Source organism: Diuraphis noxia, unplaced genomic scaffold (assembly GCF_037042655.1).
Source record: "Diuraphis noxia isolate RWA-SAM2 unplaced genomic scaffold, SU_Dnox_SAM2 contig0001, whole genome shotgun sequence".
Classification (NCBI taxonomy): domain Eukaryota; kingdom Metazoa; phylum Arthropoda; class Insecta; order Hemiptera; family Aphididae; genus Diuraphis; species Diuraphis noxia.
In genome coordinates this window covers 88605643-88628297 of record NW_028301711.1, presented here as the reverse complement: position 1 = coordinate 88628297, position 22655 = coordinate 88605643, and the positions used below count along the sequence as shown (strand labels likewise).

Here is a 22655-nt window from a genome sequence, read left to right as displayed (position 1 = left end):
ATGGATTTACGTAGTGGAAAAATAGTAGACTTTAAACTTGTTCAAAAAGGTATGGTAAAAGGAGACTTGGAAAGAAAAGGTTGTGAATTATTACTTGATGATCTGACCAAAAACCAAAATTTTAATATTAAATTGTTTCTTACTGATCGACATAAAGGAATTCGTTTTTACATTAGAACACAACATCCTGAAATACAACACGAATTTGATGTGTGGCACCTATCTAAAAGTTTGATGAAAAAAATGAAAACCTTAGAAAAAAAACACGAAGATGCATATTTATGGAGAAGTAGTATTAATGATCATCTTTGGCGGGCTTCACAAAACTGCAAAGGTGACGGTCAATTATTAGTTAAAAAATTCACGTCTCTACTACATCACATAAAAAATGAACATGAATGGGAAGAAAATGGAGTAACAAAAACATGCGATCATGATCCATTAACAGATGAAGAAATAAATAAAAAATTATGGTTAAAATCCGATAGCGAATCATACCATGCATTAAAAAAAATTGTAACTGCCAAAGATTTTATAAAAGATTTGCCACATGCAAAACATTTTGTGCATACTGCAGGCCGCTTGGAATCTTATATTGTAAGGCTAAAATACATGCCAAAACGAATTCATCTGAAATATATTTCTTTATCTAATCATCTATCTAAAAGTATATATGTACCATGTGAAATATCGAAATAATATTACATCAATTTCTATTCTAAATTCTAATATCATAGTTAATAAAGGTAATAAAAATTAATAACGTACATTTAAATTTAGTAAAAAGACAAAACGTACACTAATATTTATTAAAACAATAAAACCCACAGACTTATGATAATTGTCTTAATTTTTATTGAATATAACAAAAAATTTAAAAAAATAACCAAGACCGCTTCGGCGATTCCTGTGTAAAAGTATACGCCGCCGCCGCGCCGTGTGATCTTGTGACGTCACGCGGCTATCTCTCTTTAGCTCTAGCGCCTTAACAAATCGACGTATACAAATTTTAGTACCACTGTTAGTTATATTAACTCATTATATATTAATTGAACCATATTCGTTTTTTTTGTTTCGTGGTCCTTTTAAGGAAATCAAATATAAATAAAACACTTGGCAGATCCAGATTGCCTAGCCCGTACTATGGTCGCCGTTTTACACGTACAATTGTCGTACCTACGTTATTTCGCCAAATTACTCAAAAAGCTAAACCTCTACAACCGAAAAAAAAATGTGATTACAAACCAATGCAAACCTGCTACAAACGTATGGTGCAAAAAAAAATTCAAAAATCGAAGTTGTACCTAGCGACAACGGGACTCCGTACCTGCCTGTACGGCGGTGTTATATAGTAAATATTATTTTCGCCTCAGCACATCTTGCTTCGCTCGCCTAGCCTACCTAGGCCAATAATTTACAATTTAAAATATTTCCGCCTATATATAACATATATTATATAATGTACCTATATTAAATAATATTATTTTGACGACTGTCTACAATTTATATACAACACTATGTTTACTGAATTGGCGCGTTACAGATAATGCTTTGGAAAACACAATTAACATTCGGGACACTTCCTCCTCCTGCCCATGATTGCAGAGTTCGGCGGTGTTTTAGATGTTTCGAATGTTTCAATCGTGCAGAGATATAATAATACGGTTTATGTCGAGCCGCGGTCGTTCGAACAAAATACTATGTTTATTGTTTATACTGTTACTGTGTGGACTTTTGTTGCACTCGTTACAATAGGTATACTTGTTCTTCTCCCCCTTCCCCTGAATAGATTCCCTCGTGGCACTAGCAGGCCTGGTTCTCCGCCGACACTCTTCAACCCACGGTTCGTTAATCGTTTCCAGAACGTTTTATCTCTATTGTTTTGATCCGTGTGTGAACCTAATAAATACATATTGATATCATAATATTATTACGACAAGCATCGAGATAAAGAATACAAGTATAGTACTATACTTGTATTCTTTATCTCGATGACGACAGGATATTATTATAAATTATTGTTATCGGCTCACAAAAATGTCAGAAGACTCGCCGAATACGGGTTGGTGGGTATATTGATAATCAACAAAAAATACTAAACAATCAAGACTCGTAGGCCGTAGTCTGTGTACTCTTTAGTCGTTACTCGTTGGTGTACGTACACTGTGTACTGTGTATAATAATATAATGATTATTTTAAATTCAGTCATTCAGTGTCTCGTTGTCATAGTCATCGTAGTCAAAGTCACTGGTAACCGCGTCCTACCAGCTACCACCAAGGCGAATCCAGTAGAGTGGCCGTTCTTACCGCCGTCATCGTCAGTCAAATAGTATGTTTTATTTGATTTATTTAACTAAATAGTAAATATAAAAATAAACGGCTAAGCATTAAAATAACAATCCACACGAGGAGCATGTCAGCGCACTGTTTGTCTTCTCTCTGGCCCACATAGACAAAACGCATTAAGACAGAATCGTTTTTTCTAATGCTTTTGAGTTATCTCAACCATTATAAAAATGATCGAGAATAATGATTTTTAAGATGTGACATATCGATTTATCTAAATATTGTTACCGCACTTTACCACAGCAGTTATTTTGATAACAAGATTATCATGAAATCATAGTACATTTTAGCTGAACTTGATAATTTTTATTTATAAAGATATTTACAAGATGAACTTGTTCTTACTACTTAGGTATATTTGTAGTAGGAACCAAAGTAAAAAATATCACAACTTTCAATGTAAAATTGAAGATCCTTGGTGCATTATAGAGGTCAAAAGTAAACATTTTCCAACAGTTTTCAAAAAAATCGATATTTTTATATGGTTGTAATTCAAAAACTAATCACTGTAAATACTTGAAATTTTTACCAAATGTTAATGTTAGTGATATCTATATACAGTTTAATTTTCAAAAATTGTCGACTTTTTTTGAGTTATTTATAAACCACTAAAATTTTCGATTTTTTTGAGAATTTTTTTTAAAGTGTCGGTAAAAAAGTGTTGGACAACCAAAAAAACTTGAAAATTTTATACACGGTTCCTTATGAGTTGTTCTTATTGTAGCTAAAAAAAAATTAAAAATTGTAAGTCACAATTTTTTTTAATAAGCGTTTACAGTTCAAAATTTTACGAAATCTGTCGAAAACGCGAAAATTTGCAAGTAATTTTGAAGTTGAAAAATCATAAAATTTTTTGTTTTTATAACTAAGGATTAAAAATACAACACTAAGTTTTCCATAAGTTTTCCTTCAAGTAGCTATAGAGAAAACTCGAAGCATCATTATAGGAAAAATGTTAAGTGCGTTTGAATTTTAAATTTTTACGAAATATCGTAACGATAACGATTTATCCTCAAACGATTTTAAATATTTGTCATTATTCAAAAAGTATAAGTCGTAGATACTTGAAAATTTTATCAGTTATTTAGATTGGCATTTTCTTTACAATATGATTTCATTTTCAAAATATTTTGTCTTTTTTTGAGATATTTATAGACGACTGAAATTTTCAATTTGTCTGAAAATTTTTTTTTGAAGTGTCGATAAAATTTTTTTGGCCCTATCAAAATACTTGAAAATTTAATAAAAAGTTCCTCATAAGTTATTCTTTTTTAGTGATTAAAAAATTATAAGAATACATAGGCACAATTTTTTTTTATTAGCATTTTAAGTTCAAATATTTACTTAAAACGTAAGAATTACGGCAATTTTCAAATTATCATAGATCGAAATTCATAAAAGTTTACTTTTTAATTCTAAGATTTGAGAATTTAATACAAGGCTCATAATATATTTCTACAATAGCAGTTGAAAAATAAAATAAATGTATAGCCACAATTTTTTTTTACGTGTATTCAAATTTTAATTTTGATAACATACGTAAAAATCTCAAAATTTCGTAAATTATTTTATACAGAAATTCATAAAAAATTTTCCTTTTATACCTAAGATTTGAAAATTTAATACAAGGCTCCTAAAATATTTTTACAATAGCATTTGAAAAATAAAAGAAATATATAGTCACACATTTTTTTTATAAGCATTTACAGTTCAAATTTTGACTAAATACATAAAAATTACGGCATTGTTCAAATTATCTTAGATCGAAATTCATAAAAGTTTTTCTTTTTATACCTAAGATTTGAAAATTTAATACAAGGCTCCTAAAATATTTTTACAATAGCAGTTAAAAAATACAAGAAATGTATAGTCACATTTTTTTTTTACAATCATTTAAATTTAAATTTTGACAACATACGTAAAAATCACAAAAATTCGTAAATTATTTTATTTTAGAAATTCATAAAAAATTTTGCTTTTATACCTAAGATTTGAAAATTTAATACAAGGCTCCTTACAAGTTTTTCAATCTTTATCACAAAAAAAATGTCTACCGGAAATTCAAATTAAATTTTTATTAGCATTTGAATTTCAAATATTGACAAAAATTCGTCAAAACCATGAATATTTGCAAATTATTTTGTAGTTCAAAATTCATAATATTGTTTGTATTTATATCTAAGGTTATTAAATTTAACACCAAGTTTTCCATAACTTTTGCTTCAAATAGCTATAGAGAAAATTTGAAGCGTCATTATAGGAAAAATGTTTTGAGCGTTTGAGTTTTGAATTTTTATGAAATCGCGTAATGATAACGATTTATCCTCATTGTGACTATGTATTTCTTTTATTTTGCAACTGCTATTATAAAAATATGTTAGTAGCCTTGTATTAAATTTTTAAATCTTAGAATTAAAAAGAAAAACTTTTATGAATTTATATCTAAGATAATTTGAGCATTGCCGTAATTTTTACGTTTTTAGTCAAAATTTGAACTTTAAATGCTTATAAAAAAATCGTGATTGTATATTTATTTTATTTTTCAACTGCTTTTGTAACAATGTGTAAGAAGCCATATATTAAATTTTCAAATCTAAGATATAAACGGAAATTTTTTTATGAATTTCTAGCTTAAAATATTTTGTGAATTTTTGTGATTTTTACGTATTTTGTCAAAATTCAAACTTTGAATGCTTATAAAAAAGAATTGTGACTATGAATTTCTTTTATTTTTCAACTGCTATTGTAACAATATGTTAAGAGCCTTGTATTAAATTTTCAAGCTTTTCTGCTTAACAAATACATTTTTATCGATATTAATTTAAAAAAAAACTAATAATGATCGAAAATTTCAAATGCCTCTGAATAGTTTAACTTAAGTCGAAAATTTTTTTAAATTGCATGGTGGATAGAATATTTTTTTATATGAACATTCGGTGAAAATTTCATGTATCAATGTTATTTGTTTTAAAGTTACATCAAAAATCAAAATCGATTTTGTCGAAAAATGAGTGTGCGTTAAATTTCCCGTTTTTCCCTTAATTTTTAGTTTGTTTTTCTCAATTATTTAGAAAAGTATTAAGAATTTTTTACTTTTGACCCCTCAAAGTACCAACTAGATTCACTTTCTGATCGAACGAGGTACTGAAGTAAAAAATCGAAGCACTTTTACTGCCCCAAAACGTGATGACAGACACACACAAAAAAAAAACACACACATCATGATAAAATCAATACATTGATCGCTCCGCTCAGAATCTAAAATGAAAATACCTTGCCTTCTCTCCCCTTGAAAAATTCTTACGGATGACTTAGGTTCTAATAGCATTATCCCTAACTATTTATTATTATCTGTAGTTATTTATTTAAGTATGCTTATTACCTATTGAGGTATATTGAAATCAAAATCAAAAGTGAAAAACATATAAATTATATAATATTAATATGGTTAATGCATAATTAAACCTAATGCTGAAAGAAATTTGGTTTAAAAGAAGCTTTGAATAAAAAAGAACAACAGTGACTTGTCAAGAGATACCTTTTAACTGTTTGTAAATTGTGTTATGTTAATATTAATATTTTCTTTATGAGGTTTACATTTTAATAATGTAATTATTCCATTAATCTTTCATTTAACAATATAATCATAATATGTAGAAGTAAAAGTAAATACTTGTATTTTGTAATACCTACCTATACGTATTGGTAATCAGTGGCGTCATTTGGGAGAGGAAAAGTTGGGTATTTTCTCCTGTCTGATTTTAAAAGTAGTCCGATGGGCTACCATGCCGCGCGGTGCCGTTTAACTATTATTATATTTTGTTATCATAAAAACATATTTATTTTTAAAATATTCCCGGAAAATGTTATATTAAAGCATTGTTACAATGATACATTTTTAATTAATAATTAATTGTTGGAATATATTTATATTTAGATACATGCGGTTATATCGTTATCATGTTATAAAAGTCAAAAACTAAATTTGTAAATATTATCTCTAGATTTAGATAGCCTACTGTTGGCTAGGAATGTCTTAAAATAAAACCTTATATAAAAAAAAAGATACATGCGGGGACATGTTTGTGTGTGTTTTAAATTGAAAGAAAAGGAACATAATATTATTGTTGCTGAGAAAATTGGGCTGTTTTGAATCTGGTACACGCGATTCCGCTAGTCACGACATTTTAGATTATTTAGACTATATTTAGACTATTATAGTATTTGAAATTCAGATACATACTAGATCTGCTATAATGACTAGAAGCCAGAAGGCAGTAACGACGTAACATTTAATTTAGAGATGTGCAATTTTCTTAAATTTTGTAAATTGTGATACTTTTGTTCTAATACCATAGTTCATAAGGATAACCCCAGGAACCCTTTGGATTTATAACTTTTAAGTACGTAGTAGTTTATTACTGAATTTTGCATATCTAATATACCTATATATTTCATATAGCCCATATAGGTACATGTGCATAAATATTAAAAAAAAAAATGAACCTATGAAATAAATTCCAAATAAATTGTATCAGATCCATTAGGTACTTATAAACACGTTATACACCAATAGCAAACTGTGATACTATCATGGACGATAGACCACGGTGTCTATAATATTAAATTAATAGATTAATGTGATAACTCACAATATATTATAGTATCTACTACCTAGGACCTACTGTATGTACATGATGTTTTTATAATTATTATAAATTATAGTACACTAAACACGATCAAATATCAGTAGTTGTGTGCATGTTGAATGTTATGACGTTTTAGATATTTTTATAATTATACAGTTGATTGAAACATATATTTAATTATAAGTTATAAGTTCAGTACCTAAAGTACAGAATGTTATGAGGGTCAGAGGGTCTACAGAACAATAGTTAAGTGAAGTGTCCATCAATGTATTTAGGCCATCAAAATATTCAAATACATTAAAACCACTCATTAGGTATTTTAATATATATCTGTAAAAAAACATAAATTAGTAAAAACTAAAAAGTATAAACACAACATCTGTAGTTTTTTATGGTTTATAGATAAATACATTTTATTTATTTCAATTAAATCTCGTATGTTTCTTAGTTGTATAATATTTGGAAATGCATTAAGATAATTTTCAAACACTATATCAGTATTAGAAAATTGTAAATTATATTAATATTAAAAAATATAATGTTTTACCTATTTATATATATATGAAAAAAAAAAACATTATCATTACAAGGTTAGCTAGGTTAATCCAGGCTTGATACTAGCAACTCATATAATAATAATAATATTATACAGGTTATTAGTTGATGGATTACATGTTTCTTGTTAAATGGTATGTTTGTCAGATAGCTAATAGGTACTTTATGTAATTTATATACATACTTTTTTAAGTCGGTGTACAGTACCTATATGTTATTTTGTTAAAAAATCTTGTTATATTTTTTGTAGAATATACATCTTTGTTGTTATTTGCTTAATTTTTTTCAGTAATTATTGTGTTATTCTTATCATCTTACTTAAGAATTTGCTTATCTCAGATATGCTACATAATGGCCAAAACTCGTGTTTTTGTCCAATATGTAATATATAGTGGTATGAGCTTTGTAGCCGCGCTCCAGCAATTTCTAAAGCACTGGACAGTACACTGCCAAGTTTTGAATTGGTTCCTTATTGGAAAGAAATTGTTCGTTTATGAAGCTTGTAGTAAATAATTTTAATTGAATTATTATATATATATATTTATGGGCTAATATTATATGATGTTTACTTTCATAATCGACAATGTTATTACAATTATTGCATCTATATAGTCTGATATGCTAGACCATACATTTTGATCAGTTGACAATAATGTTTGCAGAGTTTGTGATCAGTCTTGCAGAATATCCAAATGTAAGACCAAACTCGTTGGTGCATCACCAGTTGTTGTATGACTACAAAAATTGCAATGACTACCACATAATTCCTGAAATCCAAATAATGAATTTTTTTCTAGCAGAGTACAATATATTGTCTCGTTGTTCAAATGTTTCCTAATTGTTAGAATATTCTATGAGATACTGTTATTACTATATTCGTCTAGGTATTGTTGAAGCGTTCGGCCTACTTCATTTTTGCGAATTTCATTAGTCATACCTATATTATGACAGAATTAGCATAATACGAGATATAATAAATATTTGTTAAGCCAGGAATACCACTTGATACTATGACTACTGGATTTTCCAACATCGATATTACTTTTTTAACACTAGATGCAGTTAGATTATCATTTGATTCTATTAATATATTTGAGCTTTTGTTAAAATTTTTGGAACCATGAGTATCAACCCGAATGAATTCAATATCATCAAAGTTAACATTATTGATGACTTCAGTCGATTTAGTTTGTTTCAAATACCATGAGATTGTCATTATCAACTTAAAAAAAATTTAATCAACGTTATTATTATTCCTGGCCTTTGTTAATTTTACCAGAGTACCTACCTACCTACATTTAGTATGCTGATTTTTGATACAAACAAATTGTTTCCAACAACTTCTTCAATTTGATCATTAACTGCCTCATATTATTTTCAATTTCATCGCAAGTTTCTTTGTCCAAAAATAGAATTAAAGGTCTATGAACACTTATGAGAGATTCGTACACCACAGCTACAATTTCAACATTAGATATGAAATTGTCTATGCTTGTTTCGTAATCTGTAGTTATATCATCCACTAATACTTTGTAATTGAATTACTTTAGTATTTGAACAAGTTGTTTAAGTACCTAGTTTATTAAAGTTTATATTTAAATCACCGGTGAAAACACTTTTGTTTGGTTATTGAAGCTTTTGTTCAATGAAATCATAAAGGTTCGATAGCGAAAACTTAGGTGAAGAATAAATCCTAATTGCCGGTTATATTTTCAATGAATACTTCAATTGCTTTAACTGAATGTATTTTTTTTGTCTTTAATTTGCATGTTTACTGTCTATTCTACAGAATTCAATATCATTGTATGTGTGTATGTTGTGTATGATTGTATGTATTGTATTGATTCAATATGTTGTATGTGTCTGATGATTTTGAACCGGTTTCTTGGAAAAACAATAGTTGAGATCGCAAAAATGTTGTCCGCATTAATATTATAATTTCATATTTTTTTAATAACTTTATATTATGTGACATATATGACATATACATATATATATACATTGTATAATAATGGTTTGATGTCTTTCATAATTATAAAAAACTGTAGATTTAGGATACAGCTAGGCGCTAGTCTGGACATCTCATGTTCAACTTTTGAAGAAGGTTTTGGTGGTTTTGCAGAAAAGTGGTTTATACGTAAGCCTTGTGTTGAAGTATTACATTTCAAGTAATTTTTTTTCGGTATTTGAAATGCTACGGATTGATACGCGATGGCTTGAAATTTGTGTACCGTCAATACTAAAGCTTCTACCAAGCTCAATTGCGTTCTCGGCGTTACCTAATTTAAATTCTAATTGCACATATCGTCTGTGTGTTTCAGTTTGTTTTTAATCTGTTGTTTAGTAACTGACTAATAGGTAGTCAGTGACATCACTGTTGTTTATCGAATTTGATTCAAACTCTTTTAGATACTTCTTTACCTCCTAAAGTTTGTCCTTTGTTTATTTGAATAATATCTCCGGATAGCGCAGTTGACTATGCTGTCATCAGTTGAAATTTTTACCATTACCATATACTTCGCTGTTTCTTTAAAAACTCATCTTAAAGGTAAGCCTATATTCTTTTGTCGTGACAGTTTCTTGGCAGATTCAATATTCTATCGTTTAGCAGACGTATCAATTGCTTCGGAAATGAAACCTATACTTATGATTCATAGAGTTAGAACTCTTATATTCATTTCGTCAGTAAAGCCTAAAGGTGAATTACATGTGGCTGAAAAGTAATTTTTAACTGGGTTATAAGGTTTTGAAAAAATTTTAATTCCAAATTATTATTCAACGACATATTAAGTTACTGGTCTCGTGAGAGTAAGACAGCTTTTGTACAAAAATTGAATTAACTTTGAATGTATGATATTTTACTATGTATTTTTTTTTTGTATCTGAATTCTATTTATGAGTTAAAAACAATACTACAATAGTGTTATTTGAAATAAAATATATTTTAGTGTGCGTGTCAATGTTTACCATTATATAAAAATTTACGTTAGTCATTCTATCATTTTACATTAAAAACTGTTATTTACATATTATTACACAGATGAAAACGATTAACCATAATTATTACTATGGTACGTCAAAAGGGGTGACATCTGTGCCATCATCAAAATCTGGTTGTAAGCATGCCCAACATTTTATTTTTTTACTTAAATGCTGATCATTTTTTTTTTTTTAAATATTTCAACACAAAACCGGGCAAAATCAGTTAATCTAAGTATGTACATTAAGCATTTAAAATGATTAAGTTCACATACAAAATGTATTTAATTATTTTGGTGATTCAATGAATGCGAAAAAAACATTCTAGGCATTGAAGGGCCTCGAGGGGCCTGAATTCGAAAAAAAAAAGGTAAATGTATTTGACTAAACTAATTTTACTTATCTCATTGTTATTACAGTTATGGACTATCTAGTATCTATTATGTGTATTGTTATTCTAAAATGCAGCACCTGTAAAAATAGACATAAAGATCCGTGTTGGTGCCAGCCACGCAAAATAATATTTATTGAATTATAATAAACAATATGCATGTTAAGTAAATATTAGTAATTTTTTTTACTTCAGGGACCAAATGAACAAGACTTTAGAACATCAATAACAAAGTGCAAGAGAGCAAAAGTAAGTTTTATGAACTTAATAATGCATAAAATATAAATAAATTCTATTGTATAACAACAACACATAACACATAATATGTGTAATATATATATTATATTATACAGGGTGACAGGGTGTAACAGAAAGACCTGACAAAAAAAAAAATAAAAAATATGCTGATTAAATGTATGATAGAAAAAATTAATATCATATGATAAGTAAATAATTTAAGAAAGATACTCTTTGTCAGCAAATTCTCAGAAAAAATATTTAAAAAAAATTCAAAAAAATTAATTTTATGACCAAGATAAAAATGTTTACCACCAAAATTGTTCTTATAATCAAATTCAGAAATAGGCTATTTTGAATTTATCCAAAAAAATTTTTATTTAATTAAATTATTTTTATTATTTTCAATACTAAAAAATAACCATAAAAAATGTATACTACATGAAGCGCTAGGGTCACTTAATGAACAAAAAATAAATACAAATTATTAATTTGATGAAAAGTTATTTCAAAAATCAATTATATCTGTTACACCTTGTATACATACGTTTGTTTAATATATTCTACAATTATATCATGCAACAAAATTATTTGGCACTCAATGAAGTTATAGATAAAATAAAAGTTAACAATTAAATATCCACATTAATATTTTATTTTTTAACTGATGGCAATCAATAAATTTATAATAACTGTTAGTATACTGGGAAAATCACGATAAAATTAGTTTAAATACACTTTAGTTTAATTCTCATCACATTTACTACCTGCTCTAATATTTTATAATATAATATGAACGATCTAAGCTTATAATATAGGAAGGAATTCCATATAATATAACACGGTCTAGTCATGTTTGGACCAGGGATGTTTGGGTCACTAATAAAAATGCAACCAGTTTGGACCTGGATTTTGTGAACCCGTTTGGGCCAATTTTCTATTCCTTCATTTTACTTCTAAATAATTACTATAAAGCCCGTTTAGACGTTCAGTTAAACTGTGTAAACTAATTATTTGTAGATTATGTACAGGAAAAAATTATTTATAATTTATAACTGACCAATAACCTAACCCATTATTACATTATACGTACATACAAATATATATAATAGATATCTGTTATGACACGGCACTATCGGCAGGTGCGATAATACTAATAAATAGTGATTGAGGTGTATTGACTCAGCACATCGTCTTAAATTAGGAATTTCTTCCTTGCTTACCAAGTGCCAAAAATTATTTTCTGATGATTTAGCTTTTAAGTAGACGTTGTATCGCATATTGATTATCTCATCTTCAAGAGTTACTTCATCAATTTGAAACAACTGTGCGGCTTTTTTTGCAGTCATCTGGGTATTTAGGTCCTCTTTAAATGGAAAACTGATAAATGGGATCACATCTTCAAGTTGCTTGAATTCCTTAAATCGAAATTCCTTGAATCGAAAATAAGGTCGGGATATTTTCGAGTATGGTCTTCTAAGTTTGGAAATTGTTGTAAATTTTTTTTTTCAAGATCTCTAATAAAAATCAAAGCATTTGCCTTAAAAGCCGAAATATAGCTTATTAAATCAATGATTATTATGTTTTTTCCTTGTAACTGCAAATTTAAATCACTTAAATGTCCCGTGAAATCTACCAAAAAAAATTAAAAAATGAAAAAAAAATGCCAAATGGTATCGTGATCGACTCTAATTCACCTCGCGATCGATCTGTTGGCCACCCCTGCTATAGCTCATAGTGCTTATATCATACTAAGTTAATATTAGTATTTTGGTTAGTAATGATAGTGCACTCATAATCCGTGTAGTTAAAGTGGATATACAAATTGAAAAGTTTTACAAACAAAACGATACATTATTACAAAAAGAAATTCTGAAGTTGGAGTGGAGGTACTCAATTAATGTCTATTGCTCCTAATATCACATTTAAATAAAATTATTTTCGTAATTCAGTCGACTGTTTTTGAAAAATTAATTAATATGAAATTATATTTATAATTATTTTTATCTTTAAGCCAAAGTAATCGCACATATTATTATATATAAAAAAAAAAAAATCATTAATATTAATAAAAGTAAGAAGCAATATTTTTAACCATGCCAAAGACAGTCCAGAGCCTGTTAAAAATAAAACGAGGAGGAAAATGCTGGTCGAAACGAGTTGTATAAAACTAACATTTTTGAGTCCAAACGAGTCTTAAAATTGGTCCTCCCCAATACACCAACTAGATTCACTTTCAAACCGGAAAAGATACTGAAGTTGAAAATCGAAGCACTATTTTGACAATTTATCGTATACACAGACTAAAAAAAACACATTATTGTGAAATCATGCAAAGAATGAGAATAATAACGACTTCAAATGGTTATTAATAACTATATAGTAACTACTAAGAAGTAACAATTTAAATTCGTCGAAGTTTGAACGTTGAGTCGTAAAACGTAAAACACAGTTTGAAGGGACGTCTCATCAAAATTAAAATTAAAACGTAAAAATGAATGTACTTAAAATGTAAAAAATCAAAAATCGTATTCTTTGAACGCGCAAACGTGTTTTTCAAGGAAATTTTTAGCATAGATACATATAAGAATGTTAATTATTCACATAGTGAATATATGGCTAACAACACTATCTCTTGAGCGTTGTATACTTGTATGTCTACACGTTCCCGTGAGACGTCCTCTTAACGGACTACATCATGTCCGCTGACATTATCAGAGTCCTACTACAGTACTATCGTTTATCAACATAGGCCCCAATAGTGATTGAAATCTGAGGGGGGGGGGCTGAAGCTGAAGCTGTAGCTCAGATCAGGATACTGAATACTCTTATGATGCTTTTAAATTATTACAAAACCACTTAAAAAGTTTACCTTATTACAACATGAATTACAAATAAACATAAACATATAGGTATATAATATATATTATATACCATCTAAATTAAAATTCACATAATTATCTAATAACTATATTATCACATTGGTACTTTTTTTATTATTCTTATAGTAAGCCTAATTACAATCATTTAATTCTCTTTTCAGTTTTACTAAAATTATTTAGAATCTCTTCCACGTCAACAACAATAATATCTTTTTCAATATTAAGTATGCTTGAATTTCTAAACCGGTTTTGGGAGATTTTAGGACATCTCGACGAAAGACATTTCGGCGAAAGTGTATATTGTGAATGGGCATATTGGCGAATGGAATGGATACATCGACGAATGAATAAATCGGCGAACGGATATATCAGCGAAAATGCATTAAAGACAAATCTTTAAATAAACATAACACAGAGTTTGTTTGTAGTTGAACTTTATCGATGGGGATCGCACGGTCACGGTTTTATCTTTAATTGTATTTTCGATCATAACGTTTATGTGTGCGTGTGTGTATGTGTCAGCTGGTGACAAATATAGTTCGTTGACCACTATTTTAGACTAGCTAGGCGGGCGGTTAGGAAGTAGGTGTGCCCTATCTCAGGGCGCAAACAGTTAAAATGATAACTTTCAGATAAACCGTAATAACCGGATGTGTTTTTAAAGTTACAATATCTTGATGATCAGTCGAAATCAAACAGTTCTATGTTCCATATTAATTGTTACACTGTGTGATTTTTTTATTTTATGAGCATGAATACAATAACAATTAGGTCAAAACCAAAATTGGTGGACGAAAGCAATTAATGCTACATTATAGACAAATCGCATAACGGAAAAGTAAGTAAAATGATATTATGTTATTAATAAATATAAAGTATACAATTTGTATAAGCTAAGTTATTTTTTTTCTTTCGTAAATTAAACTTACTTAGACCCACTGGAGATGTGAACGAAATGATGATTGTCCTGCCGTGTTCACACAAACATAGATTCTCGGCAAATAATATTTCGTTCAAAAAACCACACAGTCATGCTCCAAATTTAGCAAGAGTTATTGCACTGGAAGCTGCATCTGAAATGATGGAAAAAGCAACACTCGGAGTCAATTCTAATCAACAAATTATTGATGAAGCTACTAAAAATCTAAATGATGCTGTATGAGCTCAACTTCCAAAATTAAACACAATAAAACGAAAGTTAAGGTGAGTCATTTAAATTTAAATCAAAAAAAGATATTTATAAGAATTATATTTCTTATAAGATTATCTGAATCTAATAGATTATCTGAATCTATTTTGCCAGTAGTAGACTATTTTGAATATAACTTTATTGGTAGGTTATATATTATAAATACATATATCTATATAATATTATGTATAATATTTTACTAATTTTTGGAAATTTGAACTTTGAAGGAAGGCCAATGGACGGATAAGACGAACACCAAAATTTCAACCGAAATTGTGGAACCTTTATGAGACTGCCATGCAAGGACTAGCTCGTACTAAAAATGGTTTGGAAGGATGGCATAATGGCTTTCAAAAGCAAGTTGGTGGTCATCATGTGTCAATTTTGAAGATCTACAACGGGAGGTTGGACTAGCTAAATTAAAAGTAGCACATGTTGAGGCTGGCAAAGAAGAACAACAAAAATTAAAATGAAAAAAAAACCACAGAAAATATAAAAAATAAGGTGGGAAATTATTCAAATCAAGACATCTAAGACATAATAACATATTTAAAAAGTTTGGTATACAATATTGACTTTTAAATTTTTACTAAATTTTCAATATTTACTAATAATTATTGAATTAAAATGTTTAAATGTAGATAGGTACTCTTAAAGTAATTATTGATCAAACCATTGAATTATATTATAATATTGAATTTAAATTATTAAATCTTTTTTTGTAAAGAAAAACTTTGGCCGGTAAATCTTCGGTTTCATGGTTTTTCAGTTACGCCGATATATTCGTTCGCCGATTTGTCTATTCGCCGATGTATCCGTTCGCCAAAATACCCATTCCCCGAAAATGATTCGCCGAAATGTCTTTCCTAAATGGATTTCGCCAAAATAACCGGTTACCGTTTTGGGACAGTAAGTGTTTATTCTTCGCATTGTGGAAAATGACCTCTCAGAAGTGGCTGAACTTACAGGCAATATAATTGTTATTTGAACAACTTTAAACAAGTTGGGAAAAAACTTGTTTGCTTAGGTGTTCTTTGATATGTTCGAATTCTGTGTTTTCATTTATTAAATTGTTAAAGACAGTCATTTTAAATTTTAAGTTTTCTGTACCTAATTTAAAAACATCCTAAATAAAACAAAATATAAAAAATATACTTTATACAACTACATTTTAAAATAATTATTATATGTTATTATATTTTCAATAAATTACTTTATAATGGTCAATAATAAAATGACTTCCTTCGAAATCCATTTTCAACAATTTGTCAATAGATGTGGCCATTTGGAAACTTTATTTTGAAAACCGTTTTTTCATATTGAAAATCACTGTGTCTAATATGGGATAAAGCAGTTGTTTTCTAATATGGCTTTTCATCGATTATTCTATTGTTTTCATCAGCTCCATTTGTAATAATAATATCAAAACCTTTGAGAAACGTAGGCTTTTTTCTTTGTCTCTTCGGTTCATCTTTAAGAGTGGGAATATTATGTTTATCGCAAAATGTTATGACACCATCCCAAATCGCATTAAAATGGCAAGATGATCGATTAGTTTCTAAAGTACTTATAATTATTTTAACTAAACTAGCAGAATTTCCTAATGTGGCCGATTTTGCTTGAAGCTGAGTACTCAATATATTAACTATTCTGAGAACTTCGTGTAAAATAAACAAATAAACAACAAATTTTACATTTTTCATAGTTGCTAAAAGCCTAAAATACCTAAAACATTACAACATTAGTTTGTAGGAAATAATTATATATTTTATTGAAACATTAATAAATAAATTATACCAATAGCTTGTGCTATATCTTTGAATTCTTAAGCTTCTATTTCTTCAGTTAAAATACATATAATGGCTTCAAAATTGTTTGATACAGCTTCACAACTCTTATATCGGCAAACCCAACGTGTATCACTCATTTGACAAATTTTTGTTTTTTTAAATTTAGTTTATTTTGCATTTCAATTAATTTGGTACTAGTAGTTGGATAGAAAATTGAACATACAAAGCCTGCAATCCATTAAACAAACTTCTAGCATCCTACAAAATTATAAATTATTAAACAAATTAATCGAATGTAGGTAAAAAAAAATATTTCAAAATGTATACCTTTAAAATTTTGCAAATATCAACTATAAAAAGGTTTAATTTATGTGCCATACAATGAATATATATATATAGCTTTTGATGCTGGTGGGTGGTTTTAATAATAATAATAGTTTTTAAAAATAATAGTTTCTTTTTGAAGCACATAAATATATAAGATTGTTTTGTATTAGCCAACTGGTATGGTTAGTTAAATTGTTTTGAAATTTTTTAGCAAACTCTGGATTAAATTTTGATATTAAATAACACATTTCTTTAAAATTGCCTAAAAATTTGTATATATTTATAAATTTAAAATTTAATTATCCTAACAATAGTCTTAAACTGAATTTTAATAGGTAATCTAGTATTTACCTTTATGAAGGAATTCATCATTTTCTCAGTGTCCACGAAGAGAAATTCCTTGTCGTCCGAAATAAAGTATAATTTCAATTAAACATTTTATACATTCACGATTTTCATTTATTTGTTTTTGTTTGGCAGTTGACATTTGAGATACTATAGTCCCAGTTTTTTGTGCACTATTGTAAGATAACCATTTAGTCATTGCAGTAAAATTATGGTCACTTAATGCATGTATTTGTAATTTGGTTTTATCGGTTTTTGTATCCTCACATCCACTTATTTAGGTAGGTACATAATAAATAATATTAAAAAGTTATTTATTATAGGAAATCATATAAACATATTAATCATATTAACTTGCTTTTTTCCAATTTTTAAAGCCAATATTGTAAATGTTTGTTCTTAATGACCAGAGTCTACACCAAATATGTGACATGCAAAACAATATACAGAATCTTATTTTAAGCTATATTCTAACCAACTAAATTCATTAAAATACGAGGCAGAAAAATATCTATTTTGCTTACCATATTTAGTTTCATGATAAGTCTATAAATAGTCAAAAATTACAAAATAGTATTAAAAAACAGCAGAATCTAAATACCGCAAGCATATGTGCTATAATGCTTCAAGCATTGCAAGTCAAGCTATTATATAGGAAAATGTTACACGTACAATTTATTATAATATATAATGTAAATCATGTTCATAATATTAATATAATAATATATAAATATATTATTATTATATAATACAAATTTATGTCTAAGAATTTTAAATACCTACCTTTAATATTGGTCTTACAGGTCCAGATTCTAAAGTTCCAAGATCCAACAAAATAATAACATCGAATTTCATTTGTTCAGGGAGTTCTGCAGGTTCATCTCCCTTGACTTCCCCATCGATGTCATCACATTCAGCTTTTTAAATAGATTTGCTTTTCATATAAAAAATCTTGTACATTTTAGCATTGTTCATTGTATATTCTCAACGGACAATTACGTGGATAGTTAGCGATGGATTTATTAGGAAATATAATATTAATCGATAGATATTAAAAAATAAACAATCAAACCAAAACGTTACAAATTAAAACCATGTGGCATGAGTGTGCATTGCGCATGAGATATAATATAATAATATGTGAAGGCATGATCCCAAGAACAATCAATCCGCCGACCGTTTCTTATCAGACATCAGTGCTGCACATTTCCCACCAACTATTCTTTAGATTAACGTGATCACGTGGTTCTCGACGTATCAATCGAAATTCGATTATCATTTATCAAATCATTCGTTACGCGCTAAAAGTGATATTTCTTTTGAAATTACATTGTAATTTATAATGTGTATCATGTAGTAAAATCATTTGGTTTTTTTTTTGGATGGGGGGGGGGGCTAGGGGGCTTAGCCTCCCCCTATTTGCACCTATGTTTATCAAGAGTAACTCACTTGGTTTCAGAGGTAATAATAGTATCTAATTAATTATCTATGGATAAAATAGTTCCGATTATATACTTATATATATTATTATTAATCATATAATCAAATGAAATCCTAATATTTAATAATTTTTATTAAAATTAATAATCGTATTATAGGTATATCAAGATCGCAGAAAATATCAATTAATTTGATCATTATTAGTATAGATCTTAGACTTTGGTATACTTTAATAAGACAAAGAAAAAGGGCACTACTGCGCTAATACGCACTATAATATTTACTAAAATTTAAGTGGCCGTCTCATCAAAATATTCACGCAAAAAATTTCCTTTAAAAACACGTTTGCGCGTTCAAAGAATATGGGTTACTGAAGGATTTTATTGTAAAAACGGGAGTAATCGAGTTGGTTCCCATTTTGGCTGAATTGGTTCCCATTTGAAAAAGGTATTTTATTAAGTACAGCCTAATTGGTTGGCCTATAAAAAAGGTGCTTTATTAGGTAGAGTCGAATTGGTTCTCGTTTGTGTATGACTAGTTTACCTCAATGATTTTAAATTGTATATATTATATATTTTTAACACGCATTTTAAACCAATCTTATTTTGAAGTTGACAGCCCCAAGCTTATAAAACTGAGAAGGAAAATTTGCGTAATTAAACGGAAACTTATTCGGCGCTATCCAATAAAACACTTATTTTTAAATGGAACCAATTCGGCTTAACTTAATAAAAATACCTTTTTCAAACGGGAACCAATTCGGCATGTGGGATTTATGCTCGGGAATCAATTCGGCACCAGCTGTAAAAACACCTATAAACAAAATAAATGAGGATATTAAAATCTGGTTCCGTTAGAAGCCCGATTTTTTGATTTTTTAAATTTCAAGTCTTAAAAATAACTCGTAAAAGGTAGCAAACGGGCATCATCAAACATGAAATGTTATACGAAGTTTTACGGATATCAAAATTCAGGCATTATATAAAACGCGTAAAGAATTTTTCATAAGAAAACCGTAGAAAATTACAGCCTGCCGCGACAGCGCCTATATGGCTAACAATGCTATCTCATGAGCGTTGTGTTGTCTACACGCGTTTCCTTGAGACGTCATTTAAATACAGTAGATCGGCAATATAATACAATCCAAACGGAATATTTTTTTAAAACTTGATATTAACATTTGTTAATAATTAGGTTTCCAAAAATATTATTAATTTTGAACAACGTTTGGCATGGTACTTATTTATTTTTATGCTGATATTAAATATAATAATAATAATATATTATAAGATAAATATACTATTATTATGAACTAATGTATTATAATTAACTTATACAACTGATAAATATAGCGGTTGCGTTTTTCTGTGGAGTGGGGGGCTCATTAGGCAGCACCCTCCATAACGAAAATTGAAGAAAATCCAAAAATTATTTCCATGGCATGTGAAAGTCACTGCAATAATCTTAAATTGCATTTTATTGATATTAAAATCTTTATTTTGTTAGCTTATAGGGCCTCGGTGCAAAAACCAGATACGTCCATTTTATATAATGTTCAGGAAACACAAAAAAACTATCTATAAAATTGGGAAATGAACCAAAAATTAAAAACGTGGTGTTGTTCTTTTTGTAAGATTAAGATACATCACTTAAACAAGTTCTCTTTGGTTTGAATTTAATATCCATAAAAATATTTATAAAAAACTAAAAAATTATGACAATTAGATTTTCAATGGTCGCAATAACCAGATGCGTCCAATTTTTTTTGTGGACGTATCTGGTTATTGCAACCAACTAATCATACAAAATATTTTACTGTAGTCAATACGACCACTATTATTATTATGTATGTCAAATAATAATCCTACTATATTTTTAACTAATACAAATATGTATTTTAATGTTATAAAGTTATTTTTTAATTAAATTGTTAATTAGTGATTATGTCATAACGCAAGGGAACAATATAGACCATTTATATTATTAAATACACCTTCCTTTAATTTACCTGCAAAATAACAGTACACAATCTATTTCTTTTATAAAATCTGTTATAACTAGCAACATTAGACTAAATATAACAACCAGGATATAAGAATTCATTTTTGAAATATTTGTACTGATAATACACCAATGTGAATTTGTATCAAATAGTATTTGATTAAATACAGTGATACCATTATAACAATACATAATGATCACCAAAAAGCTGTACCAGAAGACTCCAACAAACAATAAAATATATTAAAATAAAATAAAATACAACTTTATATTAATTTTATGCTAATGTATAAAAATACAACTCTTTATATCTGGTTATTGCAATCAATGAAAAATCAAAATTTATATGGGAGTGTCGGGAGCAAAAAAAAATGGATATATACTATTTCAATGAATACGTCCGGACGTATCTGGTTATTGCACCCAACAGAAATTTAAAAATCAATTTTTATCATTTTATTTCAATACTATTCATCGGACGTATTCGGTTTTTGCACCCAAGGATAGAGATTTTTTTTTCTGAACTTTTCTATAACAAAAAACGATTTTTGAAAAATGTGGACGTATCTGGTTTTTCCACCGAGGCCTTCAGTTTCTCACGGACAAAACCTTATGTGAAAGATCGTATACTGGGAATTATAAATACTAATTATAAACCTGTAGATAACGATCGCCAAGAGGAACAGTCACAAACAAGGTTCAGTTGAGGCTTTCTACGAGTTATGGATTTTTTAATGGACTTCAGTAGAATCATCATCAAGATCTTCTACCTTCCTAGACCCTTTATTTTTGTATGATAAAACAATGTATCCTAATCTCTACTATTTGTTGAAAATACTTGTCATACTTCCCAGTGAATTTCACCAAGAGTATGTTGGCCCCACCGCAGAATTATAAAAGATACCGGCAGTCATCCCATGATATATCTCAATCATTTCCTCCATCAGATGTACTCTATGGCCAAAACAGCACATACCAGACCCGAAACATAATATTTTAATTAATGGTGATAAGATATTTTAAATGCATTACAGCATTCCGAATATATCTAGTCAAAATAGATTGTCTGTGGGGATGATGGTTATGGTGATAAGTCGAATATGGATGTTTATGGTGGGGAGGGGAGCTGAGTAGAATTATAATGAATGTAATAAAACGTTCTTAAAAAAAAAAAAATTATAATCAATAAATACATTTTATTATAAAAGTCTCGTATTTTTATATAGCTATATAAAATATTTAAAAAAACATAAAATTAAATAGTGGTCGTTTTATATTATAAATTGCACGTATTGAACTGACTCGACAGATGGTAATCGACCACTGAGAGTGACATACTTTTGTTAGCAGCACGTCTTAAACTGGCCCATCAGACGATTAGTGGGGTGCTATTGTTAGGGACACGTCTTGGCTCATTGTATATAATCTACTGTAGTGTAAGATCTACTACAAGTACCATTTTAGTGTTGACTCCGCCAGCGAAGAAAATCAAGTTACAGTATAAAATTAAAAAAAAAACATTA

The 22655-nt window shown here is 28.4% G+C and overlaps 2 protein-coding genes across 3 annotated transcripts in view; both read left to right on the top strand.

Moving 5' to 3' along the window:
- Window positions 1-699, top strand: LOC149062368 (uncharacterized). The gene has a single exon (XM_089215301.1). The coding sequence runs from the start codon at window positions 1-3 to the stop codon at window positions 697-699; it is 699 nt and encodes a 232-aa protein (XP_089071427.1).
- Window positions 700-2159: 1460 nt separating this feature from the next.
- LOC107168331 (protein decapentaplegic-like) overlaps window positions 2160-22655 on the top strand; it is a 34095-nt gene continuing 13599 nt past the window's right edge. The window contains exons 1-2 of one of the 2 annotated variants that reach the window (XM_089216125.1): window positions 2160-2330; window positions 11117-11170. The gene's annotated coding sequence lies outside the window, so the exon portion shown is untranslated. The remainder of the gene's footprint in view (window positions 2331-11116; window positions 11171-22655) is intronic. The other variant, XM_089216126.1, reaches the window with a different exon arrangement.